We start from the raw sequence: 15,027 nt of genomic DNA, 5'->3' as shown, positions 1-15,027 counted from the left end.
ACTTTATTTTCTACTGCTCTAATTCATTTCATGCTGCTATAGCACATTTGCACTCTGGACTTGTTGTTGCAACCTGTCTACTCTTTCTATTTATTTCATTTGGGGTATTTATCTTTAACTATTTTGTATATTCTATTTTTATTGTATTCCTTTATTGTACTTTTATCTATATATCTATTTAATAACAGCTCTTGGGTGTAAACTGGATCGTGAGATCACAATTTCGTTCCACCTCATGTACCACATAAGATGCGAATGACAATAAAATCTCCTTGAATCCTTGAATCCTTGAATATAGAAAAATGGTTTATATATAAATATTATATATTTAACTGAACTGTCTTTCTGAAATTCACACATACAGTATTAATGGTCTTGTTTACAGAGCCGGTGCTGCATTAATGTATGTTCTGTTTCTTTCTGCTCAGTTTGAGCTCGTGTTATCAGAAGCAGATCACAGAGCTGTGTGTCTGTCTGTAGTCTGAAGGCTTTCAGTATCATACTTTCAGTATCATTAAAAACCTGCCTGCAGTTTAAATAGCATGATTTGACCACCAGGCCGCTGTGCAGATCAAGGGTTCCTATTTTTTCTTAAAGCCATACTGCCATCTAGTGGGAATTTCAGTGAGTACCAAATCTTTGTACAATTTTATACTAATTTAACCAATAATAAACAACCTCATAGCATGTATATTTATTATACTGAAGCACAACATATCATCACTGACCAGACAAAAATCTTCTTATCTCCAAAATGCATTATTTCAAGAGAAGGATCAAAACTTTACTCTATTTTTTTTTTATATTCCAAGTAATTTTAGACCATTTCTATTTTGCCAGTTTTCACAGAATTGTGTAAAGATTCAAAGTATGACAAAAAGGAGACAAGATTTAAAAAACCTCTGGAATATAATCAAGAGGAAGATGGATGATCACAAGCCATCTAACCACCAAACTGAACTGCTTGAATTTTTGCACCAGAAGTAAAGCAGCATAAAGTTATCCAAAAGCAGTGTGTAAGACTGGTGGAGGATAGAACATGATACCAAGATGCATGAAAAAAACTGTGATTAAAAACCAGGGTTATTCCACCAAATATTGATTTCTAAACTCTTAAAACTTTATGAATATGAACTTCTTTGTTTTCTTTGCATTATCTGAGGTCTGAAAGATGTGCATCTCTTTTATTATTTCAATCATTTCTCATTTTCTGTAAATAAATGCTCTAAATGAGAATATTTTTATTTGGAATTTGGGAGAAATGTTGTCTGTAGTTTATAGAATAAAACAACAATGTTCATTTTACTCAAACATAAACCTATAAATAGCAAAATCAGAGAAACTGATTCAGAAACTGAAGTGGTCTCTTATTTTTTTCCAGAGCTGTATATCATTATAATTATCAAATCAAATTCTTTCAAAGCCTATGCTCACCTAAACCATGTTCCACCCCACATTTTCTGAACATTACAGCTGACATTTTAAAGACTGTTCTGATACATCAGCTCACAGATGCAGCCTTGTGCTGATCCACATCACCCTAGGAATCTACTGTACCCACCCAAAAAGATCAAGACCATTGTGCTCTCTCAGGGCTCCAGCAGCTGATGCAGAATTTGGGGTTCAAGACACTGTTCCAATAATATCAGGGTTTTAAATGATACCTATGCATTTATTGGTTGTACGTAAATGATGTAAATGAATATACTAATGCTGATATATTTACGGTTGTGTTTCTTCTCTTCCAGAGTGCCGCACGGCCGCGCCGGCAGACATCGTGTTCTTGGTGGATGAATCCTGGTCAGTGGGTCCTTCCAACTTCCGGCAGATTAAAGAGTTCATCGCTGAAATTATGAGGTCCTTCCAGAACAGTGTGATTGGACCCGAGGGAGTCCGATTCGGAGTGACTGTCTACGCAGACGTCCCAAGGTACAGGAGATAATGAAGACTATGGTGGATCATACTGTAGTTTGGGTTTTAGACTAAAAAACTGGTATTTTTGCTGGCCTGATCCCAGGAATGCTGTGTCTAACGTCTATGTCCACTTTGTCCAGTCTATGTCCAGTTTGTTACTGCTGTGCGGGGCTGGAGATGTTCTCCTGATGATTCCCCTCTCCTGATAAATAAAACTATAGAATAAAATAAATATATAGAATTGTATACTTCTAAGCTGCATTAAATATAGCTTAATATTGGGCTAACCCCCCTTAGAATTTTGTATATTTCTGTAAAAATATGACTTATAGTGACCGGACAGTCAAAGATGTGTACAGTACAGGCCAAACGTTTGGACACACCTTCTCTTTTTTCTTTATTTTCTTTATTTTCATGACTATTTTGTATTGTAGATTCTCACTGAAGCATCAAAACTATGAATGAACACATGTGGAGTTTTATGTTCTTAACAAAAAAATGTGAAATAACAACAAAAAACATGTTTTATATTCTAGTTTCTTCAAAATAGCCACCCTTTGCTCTGATTACTGCTTTGATTACACACTCTTGGCATCATTCTCTCAATGAGCTTCTTCAAGAGGTGGCCACCTGAAATGTGACAATTTTCCAACAGTCTTGAAGGAAGGAAGGAGTTCCCAGAGGTGTTTATTAGCACTTGTTGTTCCTTTGTCTTCTTCACTCTGTGCTTCAGCTCACCCCAAACCTCAAATCTGGATTGGGTTCAGGTCCGGTGACTGTGGAGGACATCACAAGCAAATGTGATTTCTGAGAACCGCAGAACAAGAGTTGTTGATGCTCATCAATAAAATCGTCTGTGAAACATGGTGGTGGTAGTATCATGGTTTGGGCCTGTTTGCTGCATCTGGGCTAGGACAACGTGACTTAAATGATGGAACAATGAATTCTGAAGTATATCAGATAATACTAAAGGAAAATGTCAGGAAATCTGTGCATGAACTGAATCTCAAGAGAAGGTGGGTCATGCAGCAGGACAACGACCGTAATCAGACAAGTCAAAATACCAAGGAATGGTTAAAAAAGGATAAAGTTAATGTTTTAAAATGGGGCCAAATCAAAGTTCAGATCTCTTAATCTAATGGAAATGTTATGGAATAGTTTCTTCAAAATAGCCCCCTTTGCTCTGATTACTGCTTTGCACACTCTTGGCATCATTCTCTCAATGAGCTTCAAGAGGTGGCCACCTGAAATGTGACAATTTTCCAACAGTGTTGAAGGAAGGAGTTCACAGAGGTGTTTATTAGCACTTGTTGCCCTGCGTCTGTGAAACATGGTGGTGGTAGTATCATGGTTTGAGTCTGTTTGCTGCATCTGGGCTAGGACAACGTGACTTAAATGATGGAACTATGAATTCTGAAGTATATCAGATAATACTAAAGGAAAAAATATCAGGAAATCTGTGCATGAACTGAATCTCAGGAGAAGGTGGATCATGCAGCAGGACAACGACCCTAAGCACACAAGTCGAAATACCAAAGAATGGTTAAAAAAGGATAAAGGTAATGTTTTAAAATGGGGCCAAATCAAAGTTCAGATCTCTTAGTCTAATGGAAATGTTGAGGAAGGAGCTGAAGTGAGCAGATAATGTGAGAAAATCATATCAACCACCAACATCCCAGAGCTGAGGCTATTCTATATGGAGGATCAAATAAGCTAAAATTCCTTCAAAAAACGTTTAGTTTCACAACAGATACTGAAAGCAAAGCTTCATACACTTTTTCCAATCTAAAATATGTAATAATGGATAATTGTCCTGGATAGATAAATGACCAATTACTCTTTATCTACTTTTTTTAGACTAAAAAAACTGTATATTTTTTTAGAAACCACTATAATATTGCCGTTTTGCATAGCAGTAATAGTGTGTGTGGAATACTAAAAAATGCATAACCTTGTACATTTCTAACCTAGAAGCACAAGAAGTACTCCTCATATATATTCTACATACAGCTCTACATCTTCTATTTACATTACATTTTTAGATCATATCTCATGCTTCCAGAAGGGAGCCTTCAAACGCCTCATTTGCAAGGTGCATTTGTTACAGCAAGTTAGAATACAAAGTAGGAGGGATATTGTCTTTTGTTTTTCTTTTTCACATTTTATTCAGGCAGTTACAAAATAAACAATTCAGAGCATTAAAATGTTCTTTGTGTTGGAGTTTTTGCTTCTCGCCTGCAGAGCTCAAGCGAGGAGTTTTCAGAGGGGAACATGCCCCCAAGCCATTTCTCTAGTTGTTTGAGAAAATTCAGTCTCAGCCACTTTGTTGTTCGGAAATCCCTTACTGTGACTCTAATGAGGAAACTGTACCCAGAACGCTTAAGAAGCTTCCTGAGGAACACGACAATACTTTCTGTATACTTATAGCAGGCATAAGAGATGGACAGTGAATGATAATGAGCTTCTGACCCCTGAAGTAAGTGTATTACAGTCTGAATAATACTGTATATTGGTAGATAGTGATAATGATCACCCAAATTATGTTTTATTATAAATACTGCACCTTTACATTAAAAGTGTTTGTTTAACCCTTGTGTGGTGTTCGGGCCTGTGGGAGCCGTTTTCATTTTTCATCAAATGATACTAAAAAAATATTTTTTCTAACTCAAACTCATTGGCATTGGCTCATTTTTTTGTGAGAAACATATATCAAAACACATTTTCAATAAACACACACTGTACACCCTCCCCCCCCCCCCCCCCCCCCCACACACATTTATATTACATACAGTATGTTTGGCCAAGGGCTAATAAACATTGCTTCATTTGTAAATTTGAAACTAAACAAATTTTCTACTCATATCTTGAGTTTAATTCATTTTCTTTTACATTTTATTAAAAAACTAATAAAAAAAAGAGTAGCGCTTTTTGAAAGAAATGTAACATAAGAAAGGTAAAGGGCAAATATTAACCATGTAAGCTGTTTATATTGCTTGCAAGCATGTGTAAAGCATTTTAATGTAAAATTGCTTAATTTTGCTGAATTAAAGTAACAAAAATATGAACACCACACAAGGGTTAACAAACTTACAAAATAAAGGGGAACCTTAGACAACGATTAAATTAATAGTAAAGTGATCTATCAGACTATGAAGGAACACATAACAAATCATGTCGTAACTTAAAAGTGTTAAACAAACCTAAATACTTATCCTGTACAACAGAGGAAAATCTTGCTCTTCCTCGTTTTCCTCGTGCAGTCCTGATGAGTGCCACTTTCATCATCATCAAAGACCTTTTTGATGGTCTTTGCACTCAACTGCACTTAAGGATACTTTAAGAGTTAAGTTGGTTGCCATAATGCGGATTTTTCACTCTATACCACTGGTCCAGCAGTCTAAAGCGCTGGGGAAATTGCTGGTCAAACTGCCAGTCATACAGCTTGCCATCAGCTGCCGGAGCCCTGAGAGAGCACAATTGCTCTTGCTCTCTCTCTTTCTGTGGGTGGGTACAGTAGATGGCGCTCTCTCTTTCCCCTCGTCAATCCTAGGGTGATGTGGATCAGCACAAGGCTGCGTCTGTGAGCTGATGTATCAGAACCGAGTCGCTGCGCTTTCCTCCGAGCGTTAGCGCTGTGATGCTACTCGGCAATGTCGGCTTAGAGCCTAAACTGTATATGTGTGTGCATCCATATGTGAAGATCAGACTATGGTGCCATGGTTAGACTGAAAAAATCATCTGCTGTAGTTTATATTTGTTACATGTGTCCCCACACATATAGAAGATAAAAGATAGTTAAGTATGTGTGAATTGATTCAGTTTTCTCTGTGCTGCTCTGTGTTGTCAGGATGCGGATTGCTCTGACGGATTACTCCACCCTGAAGGAGGTGTTGACTGCAGTGGAGGAGATGCCGTATGAGGGCGGAAGCAGCCGAACCGGCCTCGCCCTCGACTTTCTAGTAGAATCTGTCTTCAGCTCAGCCATCGTCCGGGACAACACTCCAAAGGTGTGATAAAACTCAAGCTTAAGTTATTTTTATTCACTTTAAATACTTTTAAGAGCTCTGTTAGAACAGTATGAACACTTAAATACCTTTATACAGAGCTTTGATATCAGGCTGTGTATCATAGTTTTCATCAATCAGACAATTAATCAATAAATCAATTAATCAATTAATCAACCTTTATTTTGTCTTGGAAGTACATTAAGGGAAACCCTCATTTTCAATGTAGCCAAGCATTTACAAATACAGAAAATAATAACTACATTTAATCTTTTTTTTTTCAAATAATAGTGAATAAAAGTTAAAAATAAAAAAAATAAGAATAAAAATAAGAATAAAAAGCTTTAAGTTTAATTGATAGAAAATTGAGATCAAATGAAGATTAATTTAACGAAAACAGTTAAAATCAAGCTAACTTTCAAAACTAACTTTTACATAGTGCAATAAAATATAATAAAGATAAATACACAATACTTATAATGAATAAAAATAATTAAATTATAAACTAATCAAAACAAGGTAAAAATAAATAATACAACAAATATAATACAAATAAAGAACTAAGAGAGGAACTAAAATTATAAATAAAAGTTAGGTATAAATATGATTAAGTAAAACAGGTACAGGCTGACTGAAGGTGGTTAGATATTAGGGTACCACTCTAAAATAGGACTACCTTTATAATGGGTTTATAAATGGTTTATAATTAGTTTATTAATGGTTACTAATTAGGTTGTAAATGCCTTAACCTTGTTTTGCTATTAGTGTCGAGTAGTGGATCAGGCAAGCAGTTACACTCTTTCATGGCTCTGCAAATGACTGTTTTACATGTGTAACTGTTTTTTATTATTTTTTGTTGAGTATCTGGAAGTATTAGTTTCTCTCTCTGTTATTTTTTATAATATATTGATATAGAACATATCTATCCCTATCAAAAGAAGCACAGCACCTTTCTGAGCCATGATTATGCATATTAAAATGTAGATTGTTCTTTATTCAGAAACTTAAGGTCAGTGTTGCTTTCATGTCAGAGCAGCACTGCGTCTAAACGAGCAGTTCATTAAGATTTCTAACTGCATACAGCTGCAGGTCCTGCGGAGAGAAGCACCTGATGTGCAAATGAGAGCAGAAGAAGAAGAACAAGAGGCTTGCTGTAATGAACTGCAGAGATATCGGCTCGTATTTAAAATCTGATCACACCTGCTTACACAGTGCTCTCTCTAGTATGCACCGAATAAACAGTGCATCATACTGTCTGGTGGTGCATAGAGAAGAATGTAGACTGTGGATTCTGGGTTCAAAAATAGTATTTTAATATTTTTTTTTAAAGTTTGGATATTGTATGGATTGTTTATTGTGGATTATGTATTAATTAATAATGTATGTGCAGCTTGATTTAGGGCTTGTCAGTGTGTCTTTGCTATCGTAACGTCGGGAAAAGTACACCTTGCTCATCTCAAAATGCGCTAAATGCATGTACTAATTCTTAATTCTAAATAACCATGGGTGTGTACTGTATTTGACGTAACGTGATCGAAATCAATCATGTAAATCAGCATGTCAATTGTATTATATACTCTTTATTTTTATCTATATTCCCTTTAAGAGCCAGGTTTGCTCTGACTTTGGCAGATTGCTATTTTAACAGCGCAGCACTTCTGCGATTCTCAGCAGATGAAACTGAGCTGCTCGTTCACGCTGTGAAGATGCACAAGCAGGTCATTTTACAGAAACAGCAGTGTTACTTTACTTAGTATTCTGTTTATGGTAGATGTAAAAGTTGGGTTTGTGCACTGCTGCCTGCTTATGTGTGTGTGTAATAAGCAAAGGTGTAAAGATAGCAATGAACGTCTGACGTTTAACTATTGTTAAGGTTTAAATCAGTCAGTGGAGCACCTGTGTTTTCTGTTGCCAAGATAGCAATAAACCAGCTCATTTCCAGATCACCACGCCCACTGGCGTAGATACAGCTCTGGAAAAAAATAAGAGTTCACTTAAAAATGATGAGTTTCTTTGATTTTACCAAATTGAAAAATCATATAATCAAGAGGAAGATGGATGATCACAAACCATCAAACCACCAAACTGAACTGCTTGAATTTTAGCACCAGGAGTAAAGCAGCATAAAGTTATCCAAAAGCAGTGTGTAAGACTGGTGGAGGAGAACATGATGCCAAGATGCATGAAGAAAACTGTGATTAAAAAACACCAGGGTTATTCCACCAAATATTGATTATTTCTGAACTTTTAAAACTTTATGAATATGAACTTGTTTTTTTTTCTTTGCATTATTTGAGGTCTGAAAGCTCTGCATCTTTTTTTCCTTTTCTGCAAATAAATGCTCTAAATGAGAATATTTGTATTTGGAATTTGGGAGAAATGTTGTCTGTAGTTTATAGAATAAAACAACAATGTTCATTTTACTCAAAAATAAACCTATAAATAGCAAAATCAGAAAAAGTTTTAGATTTTGAACTGAATTACTGAAATTAAGTAACTTTTCAATGATATACTATTTTTTGAGATTCACTAGTAGTGTATATAATATGTAATATTATATTATATACTAAATGTATTATTTCTGCTGTAATTTCAGATTGCAGTTCTCATTACTAACGGCAGATCTGATGATCTGATTGATGGACCGGTTAAATCTGTATCTGACAGTGGAATCTCTCTCTTTGCGGTTGGTGAGTAAAATTCTTTATATTGCTTTATTCAGGTCTATTTTATGTGTCTGTCTCTAAACGTCAGCAAGTTAGGAGGTGTTGAGACATTTTGATCAATTGTGTGTGTGTGTGTGTATATGTGTGTGTGTATTTGTGTGTGTGTGTGTGTGTGCTGGGTCTTGCTGCCTTGACTCTTTTACACACTTAACCCATCCCGATGCCCAGAGCGCAGGAATAATTACAGCTCATTAGCTAGTGGCCGATTAATTGCAGCGATTTCTCATCAGGCTTGTCTCCTCTCCCCTTGTGCTCTGACTCCCCGACTGCCTAATCAATCTCAGCCGCGAGAGGTCAGAATAAATCAGCTCAGATCTGCACATCTGGGACACATGCGCACAGCAGGCCATCCATCCACATAACTCCCATCACTTACTGTCAAACCCTGCATGTGTGAATTTTCAGTATTGCACTCAAATAAAAGCCTGGAACTGAGCCTGAACAAATGTTACACGTATTTACACAGCATTTACACTGATACATACGAACAAAGGTGTTACAAGGTGTTTAACCCTTGTGTGGTGTTCATATTTTTGTTACTCGTTTACTTTGTTACTTGTATTTAATTCAGCAAAATTAAGCAATTTTACATTAAAATGCTTTACACATGCTCGCTTCACCTAAATTGCAAGCAATATAAACAGCTTACATGGTTACTATTTTCAAATTTACTAATGAAGCAATGTTTATTAGCCCTTGGCCAAACATACTGTATGTAATATAAATGTGTAGGGGGGGGGGGGGGGGTGTACAGTGTGTGTTTATCGAAAATGTGTTTTGATATATGTTTCTCACAAAAAATGAGTCAATGCCAATGAGTTTGAGTTAGAAAAAATATTTTTTTAGTATCATTTGATGAAAAATGAAAACGGGTCCCACAGACCCGAACACCACACAAGGGTTAAAGTATTCCCATTACTCTGTAGGTAGAAGTATAGATACTTCTAAAGAGTTTAATAAAATACTTCTAAAGAAGTTGAACAAGTATCAACTCAAGCTTTTTACTCTTTAAGTAAAAGTACTAGTTTCAAAAACGTCTTAAATGCTATAGTGCTACAGTGCATTACATGTTTTGTGGCCCACTCAGAAAATAACATTAGCTGGTATAAATAGGCTATAATTAGTTTCATTGCCTCAAAAAAAAAAACACATACAGAAAAATACTTGTGCATCTCAAAAAATTAGAGTATTAATGAAACGTTACTTTATTTCAGTAATTCAGTTCAAAATGTGAAACTCGCATATTATATAGATGTATTACACACAGAGTGTATATCTATTTTAAGTGCTTATATCTTTTATTGCTGATGATTATGAAGCTTACAGCCAATGAAAACCCACAAATCAGTGTCTCAGAAAAATTAGAATATTATATAAGACCAGTTGGTACTTTTGGAGCAGTGTGGGCAGTGTGCCAAATCCTGCTGGAAAAGGAAATCCACATCTCCATAAAAGTTGTCAGCAGCAGAGGGAAGCACTTTAGACTTTAGACTTGATATAACGCAGTGGACCAACACCACAACTTTTATGGAGATGTGGATTTCATTTTCCAGCAGGATTTGGCACACTGCCCACACTGACAAAAGTACTTTACATTTTAAACTGAATTACTGAAATAAAGTAACTTTTTATTGATAAAATTACAAAAAGTTAACCTAGAGCTCTGCTATTCAGAATATTATGTTAATATATTGATCAAATAGATTATTTAATACTGTGGCTGTTTTTTTTGCGTAGGTGTGAGGAACGCTGATCCAGAGGAGCTGAGGAGGATGGTGAGTGAACCTCCTGATGAGCACCTGATGCTCAGCCCTGACTCCTCCCTCTTAGAGCACCTGCTGCCCAAACTCTCCCGCAGAGTGTGCTTCACTGCATCCGAACCTCCCCGACCTGTTAAACACAGTCCTCCAGGTGAGACACATCACATTTACACTCACTCTACAATAAATCTCGAGCCAGTAGTACTACACTGAAAAAATGATGAGTAAAATTTACTTTTAAAAAGTTTCACAACTTCCTGCATTTGCTTTTTTTTAAGTACATTTAATTTCAGATAAATTTAAGTTACTTCAACTCGGTTTCAAGACTTAAATGTTACTCAGAGTAAATAAGTGAACTGAACTTCAGTCAATCCTTTCTTTTAGTAAACTTTACTTCATTTATTTTTACTGAATCAATCCTTTCTTTTAGTAAACTTTACTTCATCTATTTTTACTGAATCAATCCTTTCTTTTAGTAAACTTTACTTCATTTATTTTTACTGAATCAATCCTTTCTTTTAGTAAACTTTACTTCATTTATTTTTACTGAATCAATCCTTTCTTTTAGTAAACTTTACTTATTTTCCTTTTACTGAATCAATCCTTTCTTTTAGTAAACTTTACTTCATTTATTTTTACTGAATCAAAAAGCAGGTGCACCACTGGCTTGAATACGTTTATTGCTATCTTGGCAATGCGTACACCTTATTATCCACTTATGACACGCACAAGGACATGCAGCAGTGCACAAACCCAACTTTTACATCAACAATAAACAGAATACCTTCACAGCATGAACGAGCAGGTCAGTTTTCTCTGCTCCGCACTGTTAAAATAGCAAAAAAAATATGCCAAAGTCAGAGCACACCTGGCTCTTAAAAGGAATTTTACGTTACGCCCACAAAACACCCATGATTAATTACGAGAATTATTAGCACATGCCTGTACTTTTCCAGACGTTACGATAGCAAAGACACACTGAAACGCTCTAAATCAAGATGCACAGTCAAAAAATAGTGCCCTCTGTCTCCAATGCTTCAATTTACTGACTAACTGTTATTGGAAATTATTTTATTCATCCCTTTTTCGCCTTCTTTACCTCTTTTATTCCACGATTTATCCCTCAAACCTGAACACTCTCCTCTGCTCCACAGAAATCAATGGGAGGTAAATGATCTTACCTGGTTGGCTGTGATGTAAATGCATTGTCAGACTTTCTCTCTCTCCTCCTCTTCATCACTCTCTCCTCTCCTCCTCTCTGGAACAGTGGTGGAGAAGGTGGTGGGCCCCAGAGACCTGCAGGTGAGTGAGCTGAGTTACAGCTCTCTGCAGCTCTCCTGGAGTCTGGCCACCGGAGACGTGACCGGCTACAGACTGCTCATCTCCCCTGTGTCCCCGAAGGGCCATCTGCTCCCGGCTCAGCACAGACAGGTGACACACACACACACAAACACACACACACGCACACGCACACACACAAACACACACCAGCAGGGTTCACTACTGCAGCCCTGTCCATGTTTTGGTTTACATAATTCATACATTCATTTTTTGTTTTCCATAATGAATTAAATTAGAGGAAAACAAGAATACATCACTGTTACTTTCGATTCCCTACACTGAAAATATAACATAATTAAATCTGTGTTATTAACAACAAAAAAATATGTTTCTACCTTTACATGAATATATCTAGTTTTTATTTACTCCACATTTGTTCAAAGTCAAGTCAAGTCAAGTAGTTTTATTGTCAAAACTGCAGAGAATTGAAATTACGTTAATCTCCTTCCCAATTTTACAGCAGGTACAGATAATAGATATAATTAGAAATAATGGGAGACACTATGGGTACAATACAGCAGGGACACAAATAGACATACATGAGACAGAAACAAGGTGCAGTAGTGGAGAGGGTGAAATAAGATATATAAATATAAGTAAATAAAATAAATAATAAATAAATTAAATAAAATTAAATAAATTCCCCCCTCCCTGTGGAACTCTCTCCCAAAACACATCCGCGCCTGCTCTGATCTTCCCACTTTTAAATCTCTCCTCAAAACTCACCTTTTCAGATCTGCTTTTAACGCATGATGCAACATTTCTGTGTGCCTCTTCTTTTTTCCTCTCCTCCCTTTTTCTTCATCTGTTTTTAACTCATTAAATTACATTTTTAATTTTCTATCTTTTATGCATTGATTGTTTTGCTCTATTTGATTTCTATTGTATGGTATTGATGATGTTGATGATGATGATGATGATGATGATGATGTTGATTATTTCCTATGTATTTTCATATTGTGTTTTTTTATTTTTTTTATTTATTTATTTATTTTTTATTCATTTATTTATTTTTTTTATGCAATGTAAAGCGTCTTTGAGTATCCTGAAAAGCGCTATAAAAATAAAATGTATTATTATTATTATTATTATTATTATAAATAAGATATATAATCTAAAAGAGTGGGAGACACTAAATGTACAAAACAACAAGACACAATAAACATACGTAAGACAGAGGACAATAGTGCAATATTGATGGTGATTGAGATGGAATGACAGTATAAATAGAACCCGTATAACAGTAGTGCAAATAAGGTATATAGCTTAAGGCTGGTAAAGTGAATGAGTGCGTAAAGTACTTAAAGTTCACAGACATTGTGTATTTTTTCCTTAATATAATTTATTTATGTAATCCCAACTAATCTTTTTAGGTACACAACACATCTGCACAACAAACACAAGTCCTGTTATATTTACTCGGGTTTTAGTCACTACCTGTGTCAATGCTCTTTCTACAGTGTTGGCTCATGCAGCTTTCCTATAGGCTCCTGGTACCATACATTTGCATATTGGGTGTGGCCTCTCCCTTACTTACCATCTCTGTGTTGTCTGTTGCCCAAAGCTACCTGATCCTGGGCGTGCAGTAATTATAATATACATGTTGATTGGCAGGTCTCAGTGTTGTAGAGCTGTAAGAGCACATTAACTTTATTCTGTGTTTCTAGTGATCACAGTATGCTGACTCTGAGCTACAGAGTTCACTCTTTACCCAGTTTGCTCCTGTATTACTCCAGTATTATACTGTTAAATAATAATATACTAAATATGTTGAGAATACCCATGATTATATGTGAATATTACTAAAGTTAAGTTTATTAACTTAAAAGTGTGTGTTAAAATAAAGATGAATTGTTTGTTTATTTGACTAAACAGATATATTTTTTTTAAAAAGGACAAATTAAACACTTAAGTTGAGTTAACTCAGCTTTTTAAGTCAGCAGTGTACAAGAGAAAATTAAGTTGACGATACTTAAATTTCCCATGTAGTGTCAATGGACTCTTTTAAGTTGACACTACCTGAAAAAGTATGTTAGCACTAGTGGAGAAAATTAAATAGTAAATACAATGACTTCTCTTGCTTGATCTACCTAATTATCTGATGCAAAAAGTTGACATGATTTTTTTAAAGTAGATCAAGCACACTATTTTTTTCAGTGTATATAAAAAAATGGTGTGTTACAATAAAAAGCCAAAACAAGAAAACACCATAGAAACCTACAATACAAACAATGAACAAGGAAGTAAAAAGGAAAAAACACCATAGAAAATGGGGTTGATGCTGCAGTTGGTCTGCAGGTTTAGGTTCAGCAAAAGTATGTGCTGAAAGAATGAGGTCAGCTGACTACCTGAATATACTGAATATAGACCAGATTATTCCATCAATGGATTTTTTCTTTCTTCCCTGATGAACACGAGCATATTCCAAAATGACAATGCCACGATTCATGGGGCTGGGATTGTGAAAGAGAGCATGGAGGTTCAGGGAGCATGAGATCATCATTTTCACACATGGATTGAGAGAGAGTTCACCACAGAGTCCAGATCTTAACCTCATTGAGAATCTTTGGGATGTGCTGGATGGAGAAGAGCTGCTTTGTGCAGTGGTTGGTCAGACTCTACCATCATCAATGCTGCTGCAAGATCTTGGTGCAAAACTAATCCAGCAACACTGGGTTGAAATAAATCTTGAGACATTAAGCAGAAGCTTATTGAAACAATGCCACAGTGAATGCAGCGTGAAGCAATCAAAGCTAAAGGTGGACAAACCTATGTAAGAACATAGCAGACGTATGTAGTCTAGTATGAAGATGATCCATGCAGAGACTCAAGAGAACTCCAGACAAACTCCAGTCCAACTAAACTTTAACTTTAATATATTTACATTGTTATGCACGTAAAATACATTAATTTTCATATAAAAGGCATATACTCAGCTGAAACAGACAGGGAGGAGCCTAGTGCATTCCAAAATATATTTTTTCAACATTAACATTTTAATATTTTAACATTATAGTCATTATGGCTTTTAGTAAAATGTGTTTTGGGGAGGGTAGCTGAGGTAATGCACTATAGCACTATAGGCGTGGCCTAAGCTTTTGTCCTTGCTGAATACTGTATAAATGTGTTCACAGATTAATCTGAAGGGAGATGCTGGAAGCACTAAAGTAACAGGATTGACTCCAAAGACCGAGTATTCACTCACTGTTCACGCCGTTTACCCCGGACGAGTTGGAGAATCCTCAACTATCCGCATAGAAACCAGTGAGTAATGCAGAGGTT

General features: G+C 35.8%; 1 protein-coding gene across 3 annotated transcripts in view; it reads left to right on the top strand.

Moving 5' to 3' along the window:
• col7a1l (collagen type VII alpha 1-like) overlaps window positions 1-15,027 on the top strand; it is a 159,580-nt gene that overhangs the window by 26,275 nt on the left and 118,278 nt on the right. For all 3 annotated transcript variants that reach the window (XM_049474988.1, XM_049474989.1, XM_049474987.1), the window contains exons 3-8: window positions 1,749-1,929; window positions 5,762-5,921; window positions 8,515-8,608; window positions 10,382-10,555; window positions 11,672-11,835; window positions 14,880-15,009. In XM_049474988.1, coding sequence (XP_049330945.1) covers window positions 1,749-1,929; window positions 5,762-5,921; window positions 8,515-8,608; window positions 10,382-10,555; window positions 11,672-11,835; window positions 14,880-15,009 — 903 coding nt within the window. The remainder of the gene's footprint in view (window positions 1-1,748; window positions 1,930-5,761; window positions 5,922-8,514; window positions 8,609-10,381; window positions 10,556-11,671; window positions 11,836-14,879; window positions 15,010-15,027) is intronic.

This window comes from Astyanax mexicanus, chromosome 2 (assembly GCF_023375975.1).
Source record: "Astyanax mexicanus isolate ESR-SI-001 chromosome 2, AstMex3_surface, whole genome shotgun sequence".
Taxonomy (NCBI): domain Eukaryota; kingdom Metazoa; phylum Chordata; class Actinopteri; order Characiformes; family Acestrorhamphidae; genus Astyanax; species Astyanax mexicanus.
Note: the sequence above shows the minus strand (reverse complement) of the source record. Positions and strands in the feature narration are given on the sequence as shown.